General features: G+C 38.2%; 2 protein-coding genes across 2 annotated transcripts; one reads left to right on the forward strand and one right to left on the reverse strand.

Moving 5' to 3' along the window:
• The first annotated feature begins 7,078 nt into the window (after positions 1-7,078).
• LOC130736125 (uncharacterized) lies at positions 7,079-8,863 on the forward strand. Its single transcript, XM_057587972.1, has 2 exons — positions 7,079-7,771; positions 7,889-8,863. Exons 1-2 carry the CDS (start codon positions 7,079-7,081, stop codon positions 8,861-8,863), a joined length of 1,668 nt encoding a protein of 555 aa, XP_057443955.1.
• Positions 8,864-14,011: 5,148 nt separating this feature from the next.
• On the reverse strand, positions 14,012-16,582 carry LOC130737689 (uncharacterized transporter C405.03c-like). The gene is made up of 5 exons (XM_057589513.1): positions 16,310-16,582; positions 15,827-15,971; positions 15,019-15,136; positions 14,802-14,937; positions 14,012-14,376 (listed from the first exon to the last, which is right to left on the reverse strand). Exons 2-5 carry the CDS (start codon positions 15,867-15,869, stop codon positions 14,314-14,316), a joined length of 360 nt encoding a protein of 119 aa, XP_057445496.1. The 5' UTR covers positions 15,870-15,971; positions 16,310-16,582; the 3' UTR covers positions 14,012-14,313.
• Positions 16,583-23,669: the final 7,087 nt, after the last annotated feature.

Here is a 23,669-nt window from a genome sequence, read left to right on the forward strand (position 1 = left end):
CTATCCCATATGTTGTTATTGTTGATGGCTCCTCTATGGAGATTGAGTGTCCGTCGGATACCAGATTGAGTGATGGTGTAGTTGTTGGTACAGACCATGAGTTAGGTCATGGTCATGTTGCTTCTAAGGGAGAAGTTCTAGATGATCCGGGGATTGCACTCGATCAACGTATTGTTTCGGACATGGTGTTCCCTCGTTTATTCCTCTTGATATGATTTTCTAACGGTTTAAGCCTCTATCCCCTTGTCCTTCTGTGGAGAAGGAGCCCGATAAGAGCCCAGTTCTTTATGCTGGGAGAAAAATAGGTCGTCCTAGGAAAGTCACTAAGAGGGGAAGGAAAAAACAGGGGTTTCAGGTTGCTGATTCTGATGTGGTCGAGGCATCGGGTGTGTCTGGCACTGCATCTGGTTGGGTGGATCCTGTGGCTCTGTTGTCTTCTCAGACCTAGGACTGTGTTTATGAGTGTGCACGTGAGATGTGGGCGGTTTGTAAAGAGATGAGTCTTGTTTGGGAAGGTTTTGATGAGGAGGGCATTGAGCGGTGTATGCAGCATCTCAAACGTAATCCCCCTAATAAGTATGGGTCCCCTTGAGGCTTCAATTCTGTCCTTTCGTCTTGTTTGTTTCGATGTTCTTTTGTAGAGTTCTTATTTAGTTGAATAATGTGGTTAGGTTTGGGTTGTTCATGTTATATTGTGTTAGTTACTTATTTTGTCTCAAGTGAGTCAAAGGCACTTATACTCTTTTTCTTTCACGAGGTTTTTATCTCAATCAATTTTTTCTTTGAAGCTTTTAATGAGGCATGTTTTGTGAGTGCAGCCTTTGGGGTGGTTTTAATTTGTGGGATTTTGTTGTTTCGTCCTATTTGTGAGAGAGTTGTTCTCATAAAAATGACCTATTTAATAATATATGTCTTTTGTTGTCGAAAAAAAAATTTCGCTTTCTAAAAAAGCTAATTAAAAATATTTTTTCTAAATAATCTTAATGTTGTTTCTTTAAATAAAAAAATTAAAAAAATCTTAAACATCTTTAAAAAATTTAAAAAATGTGTTGTTCCTTTGTTGTCTTGCATTTTGTTAAAAACAACTTGATGTCGAAGCAGATGTCGTGACATTTGATTCTGTGAAGCCAAGACATCCATCCACTGGCTGGCGTGCAAAGTGGGTCCCTGTGTTATCTGTTTAAAGATTTGTTTTACTGTTACTTGAGGTTCAAGTAACTGATTGAAGGGAGTTGTTTGCGGGTTGTTTATTGTTGGAATAAATCTATGATTGACGATTTGTTTCTATCTTTTACTTGGTTGTTACGCAAATCATATCTTGGAAGATTGCGTTTGAATTTGGGTGGATCAATCATGTTCTTCAGCCCAACTAACCCTAGTGCCGCCTCTCCTGAAGTATAAAAAGAACAAAGACCTAGAACGTGAAGATACAGAAGCTAAGATTGAAGATCAAGTGTTTTAGGATTGTGAGTTGTGCTTTGTTCTTGTTAATTGTGTATTGGTCTTGCTCACTGATTATATAAGGGAATGCTGAGTTCTGTGTTGAGTTTGGTTATTCAACCATTCTTGTTATTTGTTGTCACCAATCACTGTGGCAGCGATTGAGAGAAAGTGAGAGGGGCTCTCATACTTAGGTTGAGATACTAAGTAGAAATACATTGGGTATATTAGGAAAAGAACAATGAACTTGCTGTGTTCATATGTGTCTATAGTTCCTGAATCTTGAGATAGTGGATTTCCTTTCTTTGGGCGTAGCCCTCCAGACGTAGGTGAAAGTTTTTCACTGAACTGGGTTACCAACTCTTGTGTCTTGTTTCTTTTATGTTTGAATTTCTTCTGTTGTTAAATAACCTGTTGTTCTAATCGATTGTCCCGACATCGCATAGGACATTCGTCCTAAGGGAACTAGAATTTCAATTGGCATCAGAGCAGGCACCTCTGTTCTGTTTGTATGAACTCCAGGGAGATACTTTCTTGTTCTCATGGATAACAAGGAGGGAGGATCGGTTAACAAGCCACCAATTCTGGATGGGACCAATTATAATGACAGGAAGTTTCGCATGACTGTGTTTCTTACGTCTATTGACAACAAGACTTGAAAGGCCATTGTCAAAGGTTGGAATCATCCCACCAAGGTGCAAGCTGAGGGAAGTACCGCAAATATAGAAGAGAAACCTGAGGAAGAATGGACAAAGGATGAAGATGAAGCTGCTCAGGGAAACTCTATGGCGTTGAATGCTATCTTTAATGGAGTTGACAAGAACATGTTCAGACTGATCAACACGTGCACTGTGGCAAAGGATGCCTGAGAGATTTTGAAGACAGCACATGAAGGCACCACCAGAGTATGAATGTCAAGGCTCCAGATGCTTACTACTCAGTTTGAAAACTTAATGATGACTGAGGATGAGATTATTTCTGAATTTCACATGCGTGTGCGCGACTTGTCCAATGCTTCGTTTGCTCTGGGAGAACACATGTCTGATGAGAAGCTTGTAAGGAAGATCTTGAGGTCTGTTACCAGCAAATTTGCTATGAAAGTCACTACTATTGAAGAAGCTCAAGACATCAACAGTATGAAAGTTGATGAACTCATTGGATCTTTGCAGACTTATGAGTTGAAGTTGGGTGATAAGCCTAAGAAGAGGAGCAAAAGCATAGTCTTTGTCTCCAACACTGATGATGGAGATGATGCTGACTGTGAAAGTGAGAATTTATTTGAAGCTTTGGCTCTACTTGCAAAGAAATTTAATAGAGCTCTGAGGAAGATTGATAGAAGAAACAGGCCAAATGTCCAGGACATTAAGACTGACAATTTCAAGCCTTTCAATTCTCAGAAAAAGACCAAAGAAGAAGACAAATCTGGTCAGAATAAAGGTGTTCAGTGTCATGAATGTGAGGGATATGGTCACATTAGAACTGAGTGTGCAACTTACTTGAAGAAGCAAAAGAAAAGCATGGTTGTTACTTGGTCAGATGAAGACATTGAAGATGAGGCAGAACTCTCTGCTAACAGAATTAATGCCTTCTCAGGAACTGTTGATGTTTCAGAATCTAGTGATGAGGAGATTAGAGATGAAGAGTTAGAGGAAACTTACAGGCTTTTGCACACAAAATGGGAGGAAGCGTTCAAACTTCTGAAAGAGCAAGAAGATAATATAGAGCAACTCAAGTCAGAAAATGAAAAGCTGAGAGGAACTATTGACAAGCTGTATGATGATCTTGATGAATGGAATACAAAACTTAAAAATGTTGACACTGCAGAAATGGCTAAACTGATGTTGATCAACGCTGAACTTCAAGAAAAAGTGGTCACATTGACAAATAAACTTGAAGCTACTCATAAATCTGTGCGTATGCTGAATAGTGGATCTGACATGCTTGATGAGATTTTGAAGGAAACAAGCAAACAAGGGAGAAGCGTGAAAGGGATTGGCTTTAATTACAAATACTGCCAACAAGGAAAGTCAGAAGCGGCCAAAGAAATTAGTTGGTGCTAAAGTGAAATATGAATTCAATAACCCTACCAACTATCAGATGTCCAACCAGATGTCTCACCATGTGCCTCAACATGGGGATCCTCATCTAAAAAGTGCTACATCTAACCCGTGGAGATGTCATTATTGTGGAAGAAATGGTCACATAAAGCCTTATTGCTTCAAACTTTATGGCTACCCTCAGACTCAGAGCATAGTCAAGACTTCAAGGGAAAAACAAACAAAGAAGACTTGGAAGCCCAAAGGTCAAGTCACTTGCCTCATAGCTCACACATCTTTCAGAGCTTCATCAAGTGAAGATTTGTACTTTGATAGTGGTTGCTCAAGACATATGACTGGAAACAAGGAATATCTTGAAAATCTCAAAGGATACTCCAGAAACTTTGTTACCTTTGGAGATTGGGCAAAAAGAAAAATCAAGGGCATAGGAAAGCTGGTAAATCCTGGATCCCCAGATGTGAATGATGTGTTACTTGTTAAAGGATTGACTGCAAATCTCATCAGCCTAAGCCAACTCTGTGATCAAGGTCTTGATGTTTTGTTCAGTAAGGCAGTTTGTGTTGTTACAACAAATGATCATAAGGTGATGATGCAAGGAGTCAGATCCAAAGACAACTGTTACATGTGGGTCTCACAAGAGAAAGCGCAAGTGTCTAGATGTTTGAAATCAAAAGTGGATGAGCTAAACCTATGGCACCAAAGACTGGGTCATATTAATCTCAAGAGCATGCAGAAGTTTATTTCTGAAGAAGCCATTTGTGGTCTACCAAAGTTGAAGATAGGAGAAGGAAGAATATGTGGAGAGTGCAAAATTGGAAAGCAAACCAAGATGTCCCATGCAAAGCTCCAACATCCGACCACGACAAAGGTCTTTGAACTACTACACATGGATCTAATGGGGCCCATGCAAGTTGAAAGTCTGGGAGGTAAAAAATGTGTTTTTGTTTGTGTTGGTGACTTTTCCAGGTACACTTGGATTGACTTCATGAAAGAGGAATCTGAGACCTTTGAGATATTCAAGAAGTTATGTCTGAAGCTTCAAACTGAGAAAAGCAGTGCTGTAATAAGAATCAGAAGTGATCATGGAAGAGAGATTGAGAACTCAAAATTCTCTGATTTTTGAGGCTCAGAAGGAATAAGTCATGAGTTTTCTGCTCCCATTACTCCTCAGCAGAATGGTATTGTTGAAAGGAAAAATAGAACTCTTCAAGAATCCACTAGGGTGATGCTACATGCAAGAAAGATTCCCAAGAAATTATGGGCCGAAGCAATGAGTACTGCGTGCTATATTCACAACAGAGTAACTATTAGAGCAGGAACCTCATCTACTCAGTATGAAATATGGAAAGGAAGGAAGCCTACTGTGAAATATTTTCATATCTTTGGTAGTAAATGTTATATTCTGGCTGATCGTGAACCAAGAAGGAAGTTTGATCCCAAGAGTGATGAAGGCATTTTCATGGGATACTCAACAAACAGTAAGGCTTATCGAGTGTATAATTCACACACAAAGGTCATGATGGAATCTGTGAATGTTACTATTGATGATGTACCAAGCAAAAGGGTTGAGTCACTTGTAAGTGAAGATAATGAAGGTGCACATGTCCAAGCCGATGTTTCGTCAATTGACCTCGACAATGAATCTGAGACAAGTGCTGATGAACAAGAAGATAAGGTGATTGCGTCAAATAATTCCCCATCAATCACAATTCAGAAGAATCACCTTCAAGAGAACATTATTGGTGACGCTAAGGAAGGAGTAACTACCAGATCTAAAAGTTTCATTGCTCATAGTTGTTTCATCTCCAAAATAGAACCCAAAAATATCAAGGAAGCACTGACGGATGAATACTGGATAAATGCTATGCAGGAAGAGCTTGATCAGTTCAGAATGAATGAAGTGTGGGATCTCATCTCAAGGCCTGAAGGAGTAAACATCATTGGTACTAAATGGATTTTCAAGAACAAGTCAGATGAAAATGGAGTGGTTACTGGAAACAAAGCAAGGCTGGTAGCTCAAGGCTACACTCAGATAGAATGAGTAGATTTTGATGAAACTTTTGCTCCAGTGGCTAGACTGGAATCTATAAGGCTCTGAGTTGCATGTCTTTTAAAATTTAGACTTTATCAAATGGATGTCAAGAGTGCTTTTCTGAATGGGTACTTGAGTGAAGAAGTTTATGTTGAACAGCCCAAAGGATTCATAGATCCACATCATCCATATCATATGTACAAGCTGAAGAAGGCTCTGTATGGGTTGAAACAGGCTCGTAGGGCTTGGTATGAAAGACTCGCAGAATTTCTTGTCAGCAATGGCTATTGTAAGGGAGGTATAGACAAGACGTTGTTTGTGAAGAATGACAAAGGCAAGCTCATGATAGCACAGATATATGTGGATGATATAGTGTTTGGTGGAATGTCGAACACGATGGTGGGGCATTTCGTTCAACAAATGAAATATGAATTTGAAATGAGTTTAGTAGGTGAGTTGAATTATTTCTTGGGTCTTCAGGTTAAGCAAATGTAAGACTCTATGTTCATTTCACAGAGCAAGTATGCTAGAAGTATTGTCAAGAAGTTTGGGCTAGAGAAGGCTGGTCACAAAAGGACTCCTACTGCAACCCATATCAAGTTATCTAAGGATATATGAACAAGGAGAAGATGTTGATCAAACCCTATATAGGAGTATGATTGGTAGTCTTCTGTATCTTACTGCCAGCAGGCCAGACATCACCTTTGCTGTTGGTGCTTGTGCTAGATATCAAGCTGCTCCAAAGACTAGTCATCTCTTCCAAGTGAAGAGAATAATCAAATACATAAATGGTACATGTGATTATGGTATACTCTATACACATGATACAAATTCCTCTCTTGTTGGTTATTGTGATGTAGATTGGGCAGGAAGTGCTGATGATAAGAAAAACACATATGGAGGTTGTTTATTCCTAGGAAATAACTTGATCTCTTGGTTCAGCAAGAAGCAAAATTGTGTCTCTTTGTCAACTGCTGAAGCTGAATATATTGCTGCTGGGAGTAGTTGCACTCAACTCATATGGATGAAACAAATGCTGAAGGAGTATGAAGTCAAGTAAGATGTCATGACATTGTATTGTGACAATCTCAGTGCTATTAATATTTCCAAGAATCCTATTCAACATAGCGAGACTAAGCACATTGACATCAGACACCATTTCATTAGAGACCTGGTTGAAGATAAAATTGTCACGTTGGAGCATGTTTCTACTGAAAAGCAATTGGCGGATATCTTCACCAAACCACTTGATGCTATCACTTTTGAGAAATAGAGAGGAAATCTTGGGATTTGCCTTTTTGAAGAAGCATAGCAATCAACGCACCTTTTTGCTCTAACGGCTAGTTTTCTCATAACTACCAATAACTGTCGTTATGACATCATCATCATGGTTGCTTCTCCTCTACTCAACTGCTATATAATCATCACCAACGACCACTTTTCTATATCTCAACTGATTGCGTTATCTGATCCAGTAATCCTTATCTCTCCTTGCTCTCATTTTTTCATCAATTCTCTGAATTTGCACACTCTGCACTCTTTCCTCACCATGTCTCAAGTCTCAGGAAAGCAAGATCCTATCAAAGGTAAGATTGAGAAGACTCCGCTTGGAGTTAAGGTCATGGGTTTGAATGCGCAGTCTTCCGCTCAATCCAAGAAGGCTTCTGCAACGAAGGATTCAAGAGCCCCTGCTAGAAAGCACTACAAGTCAAGTGCCAAAACCATGAACATTCCTGAAGAACCAGTGGTTGAGGACGTTTCCAACGAAGATTCCTCTACTAATGATGAGCCCGATGTTGAAGCATCCGTTCCTCAAACTGAAGTTCTTGTTCCTGATGTGCCTGATAAGGAGAATTCACCATCTCAGGATTCTTCTTCTTCGTCTAAGTACTTTGAACCAGATAATGAAGGCCACAAGGAGGTCTCTTCAGAGGAGTCTAGCAAAGCCCCACCATCTATTCATGAAATCTCAGATGCTGATGACTCAGATGATGTTCCTCAGGCAAGTGTTGCTGCAAGGATGAAGAAGAGAAGAAGGGTTCCTGTTGAAGAAACCCCCTCTGTTTCTCAGAAGAAGGCTAAATCGACTCCTGCCACTCATTCTTCAAGGCATGTGGATATGAAGAGCACGGGTAAACAAGAGTCTGTGGAGTCTTCACACAAGAAGGTGAAGAAAACTGCTGAGAAGAAGAAAAAGATTCCCAGGGTTGATCTGGAATCTGAGTCTGATGTTGAAGCTGATGTCCAGGACATTCGAGCTTCTGAAAAGAAGAAATTTTCTGGTAAGCGTATTCCTCCAGATGTTCCTTCTTTCCCTATTGATAATGTTTCTTTTCATGCTGCTGAAAATGTTCTCAAGTGGAAGTATGTTTGCATCCGCCGGATTGCAAAGGAAAGGGAGATTGGCACGGATGTGCTTGAATGTAAGGAGATTGTTGCTCTCATTGACAGGGCAGGTCTGAGGAAGACAGTCCTTGATATTGGAAAGTGTTATGAGAGGCTGGTGAAGGAATTCCTAGTCAATTTATCAGATGATGTTGGCATTCCTAGAAGTGCTGAGTACAGGAAAATGTATGTGCGAGGGAGGTGTGTAACCTTCTCCGCTGCTGTGATCAACCAAGCACTTGGGAGAAGTGTTGTGGAGTTTGTAGAGGAAGAGCTGTCCTTGGACATAGTTGCCAAGAAACTTACTGCTGGGCAAGTAAAGAAATGGCCTACTAAAAAGCTTTTATCTACTGGGTTTCTGAGTGTGAAGTATGTCATCCTTAACAGGATTGGAGTGGTGAATTGGATTCCCTCTCACCATACTTCTGCTATCTCTGCTATTCTGGCCAAACTAATCTACAGGATTGGGACTGAGATCCCCTTTGACTTTGGCTCTTTGGTGTTCACTCAAACCTTAAAGCATGCAGAGACTTGTGCTGTAAAGCTGCCCATTTCATTCCCCTCTCTCTTGACTGCCATCATCTTGAAGCAACATCCTGATATACTCAGAATGGATGATGTGGTTGTGTCCAAGGGTGCCCCCATCACCTTGGATCATCGGTTGTTCCTGGATCCTCATGTCCTGGACATTGATATGTCATCTCGCAGGACATCAATTCCTGTCTCAATGTATGCTTCTGGAACTAAGATTGTTATTGCTAAATTGGAGGATCTCTCAAAGGAGCTGCAGGAGTCCATCAAGATTACTACTGAGAGGAAGCTGAAAGTGGATGCCTTGCTTCTCAAGCTTAAAGGGGAAGCATGTCACGAAGATGAGCCCAGAGGTGCTGCTGTAGAGGAGGAAGGATCCGAAGAAATTGCAGAGGAGGACTCTTCTTCTGAAGTTTAAATTGTAGTCCTAGTTTGTTTTTGTTTTGGCTATGTTTCTTTTGCAACCTTTGCCAAATTTATGCTAAAAAGGGGGAGTAGTTTAAAGCTTTGAAGGCTTTTTTTGTTGTTGAAGATTGTGCTTGTTTCTCGTTTTGCTTTTGGTCTGTAATAATTAGAAGACTTATTCGAAGACAAGGTTATGTGTTTTCTTCAAGCTGTGTTGTTCAAGTTCTACTGGTTTTCTGGTCTGGCTTGGTATTTATGAATGTGATGTACTTCAAGCAGTTTATGTGTGTGTTTATGGATGCTTCATTTGAGGGGGAGTTCCTCTAAGTTTGCTTGTGAAGGTCCATTGTTTTGAGGGGGAGTTTTCCGCTACTGACTCTTTGTGTTTTTGCCCTCTCTGGTTGTGAAGTTGTTTTTAGACAAAATTTGACAAAGGGGGAGATTGTTCTTCCTTTGTTGTCTTGCATTTTGTTAAAAATAACCTGATGCCAAAGCAGATGTCGTGACATCTGATTCCGTGAAACCAGGACATCCATCCACTGGCTGGCGTGCAAAGTGGGTCCCTGTGTTATCTGTTTAAAGATTTGTTTTACTGTTACTTGAGGTTCAAGTAACTGATTGAAGGGAGTTGTTTGCGGGTTGTTTATTGTTGAAATAAATCTATGATTGAGGATTTGTTTCTATCTTTTACTTGGTTGTTACGCAAATCATATCTTGGAAGATTGCGTTTGAATTTGTGTGGATCAATCATGTTCTTCAGCCCAGCTAACCCTAGTGCCGCCTCTGCTGAAGTACAAAAAGAACAAAGACCTAGAATGTGAAGATACAGAAGCTAAGATTGAAGATCAAGTGTTTTAGGATTGTCAGTTGTGCTTTGTTCTTGTTAATTGTGAACTGGTCTTGCTCACTGATTCTATAAGGCAAGGCTGAGTTCTGTGTTGAGTTTGGTTATTCAACATTCTTATTATTTGCTGTCACCAATCACTATGGCAGTGATTGAGAGAAAGTGAGAGGGGCTCTCATACTTAGGTTGAGATACTAAGTAGAAATACACTGGGTAGATTAGGAAAAGAACAATGAACTTGATGTGTTCATATGTGTCTATAGTTCCTGAATCTTGAGATAGTGGATTTCCTTTCTTTGGGCGTAGCCCTCTAGACGTAAGTGAAAGTTTTTCACTGAATTGTGTTACCAACTCTTGTGTCTTGTTTCTTTTATGTTTGAACTTTTTCTGTTGTTAAGTAACCTGTTGTACTAATCGATTGTCCTGACGTCGCATAGGACATTCGTCCTAAGAGAACTAGAATTTCAAAATGATTTAGTAATTAAAAAAGTGATATTTCAAAAAATAAGTTAATACAAACGCTTGTCTTATCCTATTTTTTCGATTAGATTAATACTTCTAATAGTATGTTTGACTTGATGGTGCAAAACACGATAACTTTAGATATACTTATACATTTTTTTTCTAAAGTGATTTCCAATAAAAAAACATTAAAAAGGACCAAAAATATAAAATAACATTCTAAAGCACTTTTGTTGAAAAATAAATGCCTTTAAATGTATTATTTTTTTCATTTTCATATTTTCTAACCACTATAAGTATGTCCATCATTGTGAGTGAGTATGTCCATGGTTCGAACCAAAACTGACAAAATGACATTTTTTTTCACACCCATGAACTAGATCGGTGACGGGTGACGAGTTTTTGAGTGATGGAAGCCGGTTTTATGTGATCTAGTTTGATCGGTTTTAATTTAGGCTTCAGACAAACCGAACTGGCCGACATAGCATTGGAAATAAAAATGGCCGAGGACTGAGAGTGTGAGCCCATTGAAACTTGGCAACGCCACGACTACCACCACTACCACTACCACCATCTCCATTGCCACCAACACCCCCACTTTCATTGTCACCACCATCATCACCTCCATTGCTACCACCACCCTCCACCTTCCACCACCACCACCTCTACCATCACTTCCACATAATGTTCACCGCCACCACCGTTGCTACCGTCACCACCGCCACCACCACCACTACTGCCTCCGAAATCACCATCACGGCAATTGCCGCCAACTCTTCCTTCTTAACATGCACTACAATCACCTCCACCATCACCGCCACCCCCACCACTGGTAGCAACCACCGCCATCGCGACCACTGCAATAGGTAACACCGACCATATGTGTTAATTTACTAACTAATGTATAGCTTTTAAATTAAAAGTAGCTTTTAAGTTATAAAAAATAAATATAAAAACTTACAAACAATTTTTTTTCTTTCTAAACATGAAAGGAAGTGTGCGGATCAAACGTAAATAAAAGGGATTTGCCAATTCGGGAATGTCGACAACACTAGAGCATCGTTCTCATGATAGAGGGATGATATCAAAATTGCTTTGAAGGCCGAGCCCATGTACTCTATATTTGGCTCATTGTCTAATGCTATATATATATAGGAGGTTGCATCAAACAACTTATCCCCATTCACACTATTCTGATTATTTTCTCTTTTTTTGCTCTCTTCTCTCTTTACTGGCTTCCCCTCTCTTTGCTTATATTAGTTCCTCCCTTTATTTCTAACACGTTATCAGCACGAAGCCGCTCATCGATCTCCTCAAGAATCAAACAATTCTCATCTCTTAAAGAATCAAAGTAATATTATATTCCTTCTACTCATCTTCTCCAAGTTTTTTTTTATGAACGCTACCAGTCCATAAAAACTTGTAGTGCAATTATTTTTTTTATGAATCCTGAAGATTCATTAAGATCTTGAATTTGTTTTTTTATGAATCTGATCTGGAAGACGCATGTTCATAAGAAGATCTGGAAGACAAACTTTTTATGAATCCTGAAGATTTATCAGAAGATTATAGCATAATATGAGCCAGAAGTACCATAGTGGAAATTTTTTTGAATCCTGAAGATTCATATGATATGAAATAAAATGGAATATGATATATTCTAAATTTGAATCCAGAAGATTAAGTACAAATAAACATGGAATATGTTACCCAAAACAAAATGTGAAAGTATAAGTATGTGTTATGGCTATAGTTGCATTTCGTATGGTGTATACGAGGCAATGATGGAGTAATTCATATCTCAGTATCGAGATTTTTAGAAAATGGATATTGAGGGGTTGAATTACTTTGAGAATGTGGATGATCATGAAGGAAAAATTTAATCTGCACAAGTAAAAACTTGTGTAAGGTTACACATGTAGCTTTTGACCTGCAATAGGAAGTTTAAAAAAAAAAAATCAAAATACATATTTTTTTAATTGAATATTTATCTTTTAATTAATTTCAAAAATTTGTTTTATCTTAATTCGTTCCTTTTCTCTCTCCTTCTTCACCAGAAAATATTTTTCATCAACAGAAACTCATTAACCCTCCATCTTCTCCTACAAGCACAAAACCCTAGCTGCCACCTCCTCCATCTCTCCCATGGTCTCGCCGCCACCACCACCTCCTTGGCCTTGCCACCACACCACCTCCTTCTACCCCATGACCCCATTTCCTTCCTCACTACACCAAAATATGGCTTTTACAGAGGTTTTTTTTTGCCTTTTACAGCGGTTTTCAGTGGTCCAGAACCGCTGTAGATCTCGCCGCTGTAAAAGCCTTAACAGCGGTTCTAACCGCTGTAAAAGACTCAGTATTTACAGCGGTTGATTTAATAAAACCGCTGTAAATACATACCTACAACAGCTGTTCTCTAAAACAACCGCTGTACTTGAGTCTTCTTTTACAGCGGTTTCAGACGGTAACCGCTGTATTTGATAATATATATTACAGCGGTTCCACCACGGAACCGCTGTAATTTGTTTTTTTTTTTTTTGGTTGAATTAATTACCACACCTGTTCAGCCAAAAGATCAACATTTCTTTTTTTTTTTTTCTGAAAAGAAGATATATTGATCATAATAACCGAAAGGGTACACATTTCAAAAGCTATGAAAGCTGACTGCAAAATCAATACACATCACCAAACTAAAACAAGGTATAACACAGTAACATAAGCTAAAACAAGGTATAACATATAAGCACAGTAACATCTCATGTAAACAGAACCTCTGTTCTTATAGCAAGCATATGGACAGTAATTTCATGACAGCAAAAAAAAAGACTCCCATAAATGAGTTTTTGCAATAGAAATGTGCCTTGAGTCTCCAAATCATAAGGACCCTCTCCCCATTTGAGTCTTCCAAACAAAAAAGATCAACATTTTCTAAACACAGGATATCAACTCAGCCATAAAATAAACATTTTCTGAAGCATCAATAGGTTTTACAGATAACTAGGATATTGTCTATTTAAGCAGACAATTATATACTTCACTGCCTATCTTACCTATAGGCTACAAGGTTTTGATCAGCAAGCAGCTCATCTGCTAATGATGCTCTCCTCTCCTTCTTTGTTAGTCTTCCTGAGAAGAAGTCCAATGGAGAATCTACAACTGTTCCCATCTGATGATATTCCAATGATCCAAAAATTAAAGCTAACCATATTTGATGTAGCAAATCTATATTGAAGCATATGCTTGTCAATGATCAACATAGTAGTAGTATACAAAAATGAACTTGCCTGGAAATACTTGGGAAGTGTCTTTGATTTTGAATCACCCTTCTTGTAGTGACGCTTGGGATCAATGGCACCCCTCAACTGTTTCAAGATAAGAGCGGTGTACCAAAACAAGATTAGATAGCACACAAATTGACGGGATACATTCAAGTTTGTGTGTGCACCCACCCTTCACTGCAGATTGCTTTTCATTGTCCTAGTCTTTTGTCTCTTGCTTAGCTACTTCTAGTTTCTTGCAGCTTTGTTTTATGTACTTGTTTTATGTATTATCTTGCTTTCTGTTTTCTGTTTCTGTTATGAACTATCTAAAACTCACAAGGGAGAGTTTTTGTTCCCTTGACCTTTATTTTAATCTATGATATGTTTCTCTTTTCAAAAAAAAAATGCCCCCCACATAGAAGATTTCAATGAATGATTAGAGGGCAAAATTGAAGCTACCTAATTGATATTTGAACTGATACTCTTGGCTGTAAAGCCAAAATTGAAGCTACCTAATTGATATTCATAACCAAACACAGTGTGAATAGAACAAACAAAAGATGAATAGCATAAACTATGGAGAAAATTTCAGGAAATTTTTTTTTTGCAGCTCATCCTCCACATAATTACAACAAAGGCCTCACTCTGTAAGCATATACAATGAACAAATACAGCTTGAAAAGCACACCCTTTTGTTGCTTCCCTTAAAAAATCACAAAAACTGGGATTAACACATTGGTTTTAATTTTAAACTCTTTTTTTTGTTTCCCAAACTATGCACCCACCCCATTGGCGAGTGACTATTGATTCATGGTATAGCACTCAATCATAGTAGTGGAAAGATGACCGACCAAAGAAAGAATCAGTGTTTACCAAATTAATCTAGAAAACCATATGTTATAATCCCAACTTCTTTGTCATCCAATCTGAAATATTAGCTATCACAAAGCCTGCAAATACCTGCAACTCAATGCCAAAACAATTCCATTAATATGTGATAGAAAATGTTGAATGACTTGATAACTGTGGCCTCCAAGTCTGAGCTAATACCCACAACACATTATGATCTAGTGTACACAAAATTACCTAGGCTATGAAAACTTGGTATGTTGTAAATCATTATCATATCTATAATTAGATGACAGAAGAATTAACATGGCTACGATCAAATCAAAGGAAGAGAAAATGAATAGAAATATGTACATGAAAACTTGCATAAATACAAATATAAATTATCTGAACAGCAATGGAAACAACACCACAACACCAAGAGATGGATATGATCTTTTTAATAAAAATGAAAGAAGGACCATGCCACTGGCCCCTGGTACCAGACGAGAGCTAAGAGAACATAAATTTGCAGATATTTTTGCAGATAGCAATACCTGAACTGAGCCAAGAATGTATAATGCTGAATAATGCCGACCGTGGATCAACATGTCAGCCAACATAGCAAGAGGAATGGTGAGTAACATGCCCAAAGTGGCCACAAGGGGAGTTGTCCATACAACACAGAGTGCCCTGGGTAGACCAAATAAACTCTAATGTATGAGTTTGCATAACTCGGTGAGTATATAAATTAATTGGATTTATTTCATGTACCAGAAATAGTCTGAGAGAACGCTTCCAATGAATCCATTGGCAAGAACCACTTCATCCACTCTAGCAGAATGAGGAATTGTAAACTTAGGTTCAATTCCTAAGGCAGATAATGGCCAGACTGAGATGAGCAGCATACAAGAGAATTAGCAATCAGTTTAGTGCAGCAATATGCATATAAAAAGAGAGGGACATAATGACCTCTAATGTACTAGTTAAGGATTAATAGTGCATTTTAGTAAGCAGCTTAATTAAGTGCGTTTAATGCACAAGTGTTTATTCATAAGCCAATTTGAGAAACTAATTGAAATAAGCTCAAAATAGCTTATAGATAGGTCATAAGCTATTAACATGAGTTTTTACAAACACCTACATAAGCGCTTATACTGTAAGATAAGCTCAAATTAGCTCTTCCAAACGGGACCAAAAAAATTTGTGGAAAGTAAGTGCGAACACAACAACCGAGCTAAATGAGCACATTAAAACGATTGTGCTCACAGAACCTTATTAGTTGTCTGTGATAAGTAACTACAGAAGCATTGCTCAGTAAAACTTACTAAGCCACCATAGAGCTACTAGAGTAAACTGTCCAACATATCCAAACAGCTTTTGCACATCAAAAAAGTTTAAACTGTCCAACTTACTAAAGGCATTTTTGCAGCTTCTTTAGTATATTATTTACCATATTCCTTTCACCATTATATTCTGATTTATGGGTGGCTCATAGTATTCGAATTTAGTTCATGTATTACTTGCTTCATGAAGGTCTTCAATGAAATTCACAGTTTTTTCCTTTTATGAATGCATTTACCTATGTAGCCAAGAATAAGGTCACAATGAATCATGACATCCATGGCTGGCAGCTCATCCTCCACATAATTACAACAAAGGCCTCACTCTGTAAGCATATACACAGAACAAATACAGCTTGAAAAGCACACCCTTTTGTTGCTTCCCTTAAAAAATCACAAAAATTGGGATTAACACATTGGTTTTAATTTTAAACTCTTTTTTTTTCCCAAACTATGCACCCACCCCATTGGCGAGTGACTATTGATTCATGGTATAGCACTCAATCATAGTAGTGGAAAGATGACCGACCAAAGAAAGAATCAGTGTTTACCAAATTAATCTAGAAAACCATATGTTATAATCCCAACTTCTTTGTCATCCAATCTGAAATATTAGCTATCACAAAGCATGTTCAGGAAATTTAACAGCAGCAAAACCAACTCAGACCCTAGGCTGCAGTTACAAAAATGAAGAACATCATAGCATCAGATCAAAATATTACCTTATGAGGAAGGGGAAAATTGCTTGAGGAGAGGAACAATGGAACGTTGTTAATGAGAACAGGGCAACCAACCGCGCACGAAGCGACCCAAAACAAGAGCGGCAGCGGCGCGGCAGGGACGGAGGCGGAGGCGGAGGCGCCGGCGGCGGCGGAAGGGACGGAGGCGGTGGCGGCAAGGACGACGGAGGCAGGAGGTAACGCAAGCTTTGAGAGAAGTAGCAGAGGTCGAGAGTCGTGAGAGGTAGCAGAGGTTGTGAAAGTGTGTAACTGGTAAAAAATAAGGGTTTGCAGTTACAGATGTAATTTTACAAAATTAATAAGCAAAATAATACTTATACTTAAAAATCGAATAAATTGACTAAAAGCGTATTACAGCCCAGTGGAAAAGACTTGTTCCATTTTGTGTGGTACCCCGGGTTCGAATCTCACTGGGAACATTTTTTGAACCCATTATTAAAGAAATCAACTAAAACTAATATTAATACCAGAAATTGTAGAAAGCTATCATAAAAAGAATCGAGCCTAGTGGAAAGACTCTTACCTTTTTTTAAGGGAACCTGGGTTCGATTCCCATACGGAACCTGGATTAATTCAGGATTTTTATTATTTACATTAATATTTACAGCGGTTAGTTTTATAAACGCTGTAAATAGTGGAACCTATTTTTTACAGCGGTTCATTATATAAACCGCTATAAAAGCATATTACCGCTCCGTGTTTTTGTGTTTACAGCGCCTGCTGAGAAAACCGCTGTTAATAGTCAATGCTTTTACAGCGGTTCCTTATAAAACCGCTATTAAAGCCACTAAACCGCTTCGTGTTTTTATTTTTACAGCGGCTGCCACGTGAACCGCTGTAATAAGGGCGCTGTAAAAGCCCTTTTCTGGTGTAGTGCCTTCTCAACCGCACCACCACCTCTTCTCCTTCTTTCCTCCACAAAACAGCTCCGTCGCCACGCTCCTCGCCGGTTCCAGCGCCGATCGCTCTAGATCTGAAGAGGGGATGATCAACCACCACCACAAGCACCAGATCGGTGGTGGGTTGGGGTTGTCGTGATTGGTTGGTGTTGTTGTGGACTGGGGAAGACGAGTGGATGGCATAGCAAGGAGGGCCAACACGGCGTGGCACCGGCAGCGCGCAACTGCCACCGCGTCGTCCAGCGCACGCGCGACCTCGTCCAGCAGCGCTTCGTCGTGCCACCGCCACCATCCCTTCTCTCTCTAGGTTCAGATCACCAAGTTCGCACCTTTTCTTGGTGTTTGCGGTTTTGGGTTTCTGCGGTTGGGTGGAGAGACATATCGGACGGCGACGATTAATCTCTCAAGTTCCTCTTGCTTCCAGATCTGTTGCTTCAAACTCCCAAGTTCATCTTTGTTGGTGTTGTTGGTATCAAGCTTCTCAATCTCCCTTTCTTGCAGATTTGTTACTTCAGTTGTTGTTACTGGGTGATGAATTTCTCAGATCTGTAATCCTTTTTCTTTGTTTTGAGCAACACATTCATGTAAAAATCTAACCCCATTTTTTCTGGGTTCAAGCTTTGTATTTATGTAATTTATGTATTGATTTAGCAAAACAATTATCATACTGGAGATGCAGGTTTTATGTTATATGTTCTTCCTTATGCTATATGTTCTTCCTCTGTAACAGTCATTGAGTACTGGCATATTTGGAAGGTGGAGAGATCTGGGTTATTTGGTTTCAGATATGTTATGTTGATGATGATGAACAATTCAAGTTTAATAGATCAATTAACTTAATTAAAATTATCACAAGTTAATTATTGTAATTAATAAATATGTATTTTTATTTATTTTTTAAAAACTGGCTAAACCTTCTATTGCAGGTCAAAAGTCACTTGTGCAACCTTACACAAGTTTTCATATGTCACTACAGCATTTTTGCCCTTCCACCGCGGACGGAAAACCGCGGGCTCATGCGAAAAAACTGTGGCGAAAAGCATATGCCACGGTTTGGCCGCGGTTTCCTTGTCGTAGTGTATGTGGCCGTGGCCAAGCTCAAGAGCCACGGTTGTGTCGCGTTTACGCCACGGTTCGATGAAAAACGTAAGGCGACGGTTACATTTATACCACGAATCATAAACCGCGGCCTGAAAGACAACCGTGGCATTAACCCACCAATTGAAACCGCGGCCTCAGATTTATGCCACGGTTACATAAGGCAAGTTAATGCCACGGTTTCATAAGGCATATTAAATGCCACAGTTTCGTAACCGTTGCCTATGCCACAATATTTTGATATCAATCCACGGTCTTACACTATTGCTACTTTTTAAAATAAACTCCGACAGATCAAATAGGTTTCGAGCAATTAAGCTGTTATACCACAAATATTTGGCATTTACTAGTTCAAGATTTAATAAATGACAAGTATTATAACAACCCAAAAACCTACGACTAAATCAAATTCTAAGTACAAAATAAGCAAATATATAAACAAACCTTCTACAAGCTATGATTTGAATTACAAGACAAAAGAGGAGAGTGCAATTGAAGACCAATCCAACTGCTTCCCATAATGGACCCAATAAGCTCTCCAACACTTCAATCCACTGCATAGATTGAAAATGAAAACATGAAACATGTTTTGTTCCATATAGAATGGTGCTGTCACTGTGCTTGGAATGAGAGAAAAACTTGAAAAAAAATACTCTTGTCTATATTGGGTTTCCTGGAAATCTAACCTGAATGAGACATAATTTTTGAAAGTGGCATTCTCTTTCTTTTTCTGACTTCAGTGCTTAGATGAACAAAATGCTAATTAAATAAGTTGTCCAGCTACCAATCAAGTCATAAAAGACTTGGAATATGATGCCTGATTCCTGAAAGCATTCCCAAGCAGGAGAAAGAGTAAGACAGAGATAACATAACCTGGGAACCTACGCAACACAAAAACCAGAAAACCCTCAGATGAAATCAAACAATGTAAATAAGAAATATCTCAATTCACATTGAGACTGAAAATTCTAGACTCATCTATCTTGCTGTCTGACTTACAATTGCACATCTAAACCAGGCATCATATATCTTGTTGCTTGATTTTTCTACGTTGGGTTGATAAATGCAAGTTTCATGGTTCTAACAAAGAAAGTGACCCTCAGTTCTAATGTGTATAACACAACTTATGCATGAAAAATTGACCGATGCGAGAAACCACACAGCAAGCGAATTATACCACATAAAGACTAAATTTTGATTCAAATTGGTATTGAATGAAAATAAATTTCAATATGAAACTCATCATTTTCAAGCATAGTGTGTTTTCTTTCAAACACAATAAACTATTTCAAAATCCAACATATCTAACTAAATTATGCGCAAAATACAAACCATTGTCATAACCAGATCAACAATGGAATAATGGAGAAAAAACTTGAATTCAGAATGATATTAGCTCAAATTGGATCTGAAACTTATACCACTTTAAAGCTTGGTGTTTAAGCTTTTCAACAAACTAAATTGCATCTAAATCAAGCATGCCTAACTCAAGTAATAATTGAAGCAACAGGGGATGCTTAACACCATGACAACACGCAAGAAACATAGTACCTAACAAAGGTTGATGAGATGTTCAAATGCAGCTTTAAGTGTATTACTAAAAGCTTCATTCTTGAAAAATCTTTCTTCCCATATTATGTCAAGAAAAGTCTTCGATTCCAGAAGACATTGAACCTTGAAAAAAGCAATTATATTCTCTGAAGGTCTTCAATTCAACTCCCATCTTATGCATAGTAAAAACCTGAAACAGAAGACAAATTAAAATGAAAATTGAAACTGATATCTCTGGACTAAAATCCAAAAGATCTTACCAATTAGAAGTTAGAACCTTATCAAGAATGAAAGGAATGTGACGTTCTATAAGTTTCGATTTGCGGTCACTATCAATGGTTTCCTAGTACTTGCATCCAAGTATTTCAAACTTATGAAATGTACTATCCATAGAGAAAGCTAGTAGCAATTGCAAATTATTCTGAGGCCCATATGTGAATATCTGATATGTATAAATTTATGAATTCATTATACTATCAAAAGCCTCTTTAACTCTCTCTCAAAATATATATTTGCCAATAGGTGATTTTAGGATACCATAATCTGAAAATCTGTTTGTCACTACTGCTATTAGAACCAGTCTTCCTGATATATCCCAAATCATCACATGACCCATTTTTCACTAGGCTAGTTTAAGAAAACTATTTATAGTTTTAGATAGTTATGATGATCATATATAAGTAAAAAGGAAAATATAAAGATAAAGATAACAGTTACATCACAAAATACTCAAAACATAACTAAAGAATACTAAGGGAAGAGTCTACCTCTTTAAACACTGAAGCTAAATGAAAATGGCTATCCTCACCCTTACTTCTCTGCACCCCCAGCTGAAGAATATAGCAAAAGACTTAGTCCTCCAGAAACTCCTAGATTTAGAGACTATGCAAAAGCTCAAAGCTTTTGGAAATCTTCTAAAAACACACAAAAATTGATTAAAACTTGTCCATACAGGAGTTCAAACTGAACTAAATTATTACAATCACAAAAACAAACAAGTAACAATGGCAAAAGAGAACTAAATATGCAGAAGAGAATCCTCCAAACCAGGATCCATGCCCAAATTGAGCATCATCATCAAACTAAAACAGACACTAACTTCAGCAAACAAAATAATGCATAGAACCAAGCAACACAACCAGGCAACACAGAAGGACCCTGTAATTTCTAACATCTAGCATGAAAAAAGCAAAACACACTCAATGCCTAATGAATAATGAGAAGAAAAGAGGGGATGCACAAGATAAAGGGGCTTACCAATGGAGAAGAAGAAGAGAATACCAGTCAACACATTGAACCCCTCTTTATCGATGATGAGATTCAGTGGGGTTGATGGTTGCTCTCGTTGCAGAGAAAGAAGACCAGACACATGGCAAGGGTGATGGCTCACGTCGCTCGGGATCGAAATCGCTTGAGACTTGAGAGTGAAGATAATCGGTGGCGTTCTCGTCGCACTCGTCCATGAGAAGTCTGGGCACAATGCACAAGGCACTACACAATTTTTGGCCTTCCGCTGCCCAATCCCTCCAACATGGAACGATTTTAGCATGATAGATATCAGAAAACATACCTCAACAACGGCAAGGAAAGCACCAAAACACCCAAAAAAGAAAAACCCGCCCCAACAGACATAAATACATACCTCAACAGCGGAGAGAGGAGGGTCGCACAAGATGAACCGTGCCAGTGGAGAGAGAAGGGTCGCGCGAGATGAGCGGTGCCGGCGGAGGGAGGAGGGTCACGATTAATCGAGATGGAGAAAAGCTAGGGTTCATAATCTTTCTCTTTGTCATCGTGAAGTTCTGATGAGAGTGTGATGTTAGTGTTAGGGATTTGATTTGGGGTTTTTCTTAGTTTATTACTTTTAAAAAAAAAATTAATGAAAAATTATGGCGGAAAGAATTTTTTTTGTAAAAAAATGTAGATTTTTATCCCACGGTTATAGTAGTGGGATAAGGTGTCCACGGTTGTAAATTTCGTAGCCATCAATCGTCCACAATTATCGAACCGTGGAATAAAACGTTTGTGCCACGGTTTTTCTTCACCTGTGGTATTTAAGCGTCCGTTGTTACTAAACCGTGGCATATACAAAACATAGGCCACAGTTTTGTCTCCGTTAAAGAATTTACCGTGGTCTAAAGTGAAAAATGTTGTAGTGTGTGTACCGTAAATTCCTCCGATCATGAAAACATTATTCTTTTAGTAGCTTTTGATTTTTTTGGTTTGTATTCTCTATTGGGATATACATTTGTGCTCTTACCGGGCAAATAATACTATAGTTTCTGATTCACTCATTTCCAGATTTGATTTTTTTTTCCTTTCTTGGTTATCAATTACCCAACCTGACATGAAAAAAATGCTAATTTTAGTGGCTTGTTTTTGTTCCGCTTTCAAGCAAGAAAATGTTGATTCATTAAAGAAGAAAAAAAAAACGTTTATTAGCCATTATTATTTTAATGATATCAGGTTTTTTATTTAAATTACTCATTGCAATTCGTCTTTATAATTAGTCATTATTTCTAGTCAATGAAATTCGTTGATGAATATGCTACCATAATTCTTTGATTTTTTTTAGAGTAAAATACACTTACCCCCTCAAGGTTTACTAGAAAAACACTCCACCCCATTCTTATTCAAAATATACACTCCACCCCACTCATTTTATCATGTTAACTTCATCAAAAAGATGCTAACGGAATATTCCATTCAAATCAAAATTATTTAATGTAAATTTTTTTTTCTTTTTTTTTTCTGGTTATTTTTTATTTTATTTTTTTCAAAAAAAAAACCTTACTTTCAAATAAAAATCGTTTAACGTCAGTTCCATTAAAAAAAAACGTTAGTTTCAACAAAAAAAGAATATAACATCACAATTACTAGTAATACCCAGTTTATAAAGGATTTTTATAAATAGTGAATTATATAAAAATATTTTGAAATTTTTTTTTTTTGAAAATGAAATAGAGAACTTTTATTGAATCAATAGCAAAGGTTACAATGAGAGATGACCCTCATGTCAGAGTACATATCATGACTAGTCCCCATAGCAAAGGTGCACCCAAACCGGCTAGAAAACGATCTTGTGAGAGTGTCTCATTAAAACCTTGTTAGAAAAACTCAATGGAAAAAACCCAACAAGGAAAAAGAGTACACACCTCACAAGCTAGCCTAGTTTGCACTAAAACATATGCCCATAAACACACATAGCTCCCCTTTTCACATTTACTCTTACTGCACCATGAAAAATCACGACATCACACAACATGACAGCACCCAATTTCCATGACAGTAAACATTTGCACCACAGCTTGAAATAAACTCAATAATGTTATCTTCACACCTCTCTTTGAGGTGGAGAGAGGTGGAATGAAGAGAGAGATAGAAAAAAAAAGAAAAAGTAAGAGAGAGAAAATATTAGATGTGATAGATGATAAGAGGAGAGAGATATAAATAAAAAAAAGTGGAAATGAAGTGTTTCAAAGATGAGGTGTGTATATATCATTACTCAAATAAACTACCCAACACTAACCACCCAGCAAAACACAAACCCTCCACAGGTTCTAATCAGGTACAAGTCCCCTCTTGACTACAAACCCAACCATGTCCAATTTCTTCCTGTAATCATACTAGATATTTGACCCAAAAAACACATTAAAAAAACCAGCAAGTCTTCGCAATGTCTGCTGCTGTATTCTCCCACCCCTTTACAACCCCCACACCCAATACCACCACCCACCAAACAACCCGTCACCAATAACCCACTCATGCTGGACAATAAGTCCACAAAGCCCCCC

This window comes from Lotus japonicus, chromosome 2 (genome assembly GCF_012489685.1).
Source record: "Lotus japonicus ecotype B-129 chromosome 2, LjGifu_v1.2".
Classification (NCBI taxonomy): domain Eukaryota; kingdom Viridiplantae; phylum Streptophyta; class Magnoliopsida; order Fabales; family Fabaceae; genus Lotus; species Lotus japonicus.

Excerpts from the sequence above, each read along its gene's own strand:
- LOC130736125 (XM_057587972.1), top strand. The coding sequence starts at position 7,079 with ATGTCTCAAGTCTCAGGAAAGCAAGATCCTATCAAAGGTAAGATTGAG. Across the intron at positions 7,772-7,888 it reads AGTCTGATGTTGAAGCTGAT|TGGAAGTATGTTTGCATCCG; the intron begins GTCCAGGACATT and ends AATGTTCTCAAG.
- LOC130737689 (XM_057589513.1), bottom strand. The coding sequence starts at position 15,869 with ATGGATGTCATGATTCATTGTGACCTTATTCTTGGCTACATAG. Across the intron at positions 15,137-15,826 it reads CCTTATTCTTGGCTACATAG|TCTGGCCATTATCTGCCTTA; the intron begins GTAAATGCATTC and ends TGCTCATCTCAG. Across the intron at positions 14,377-14,801 it reads ACATTCTTGGCTCAGTTCAG|GTATTTGCAGGCTTTGTGAT; the intron begins GTATTGCTATCT and ends ATTGAGTTGCAG.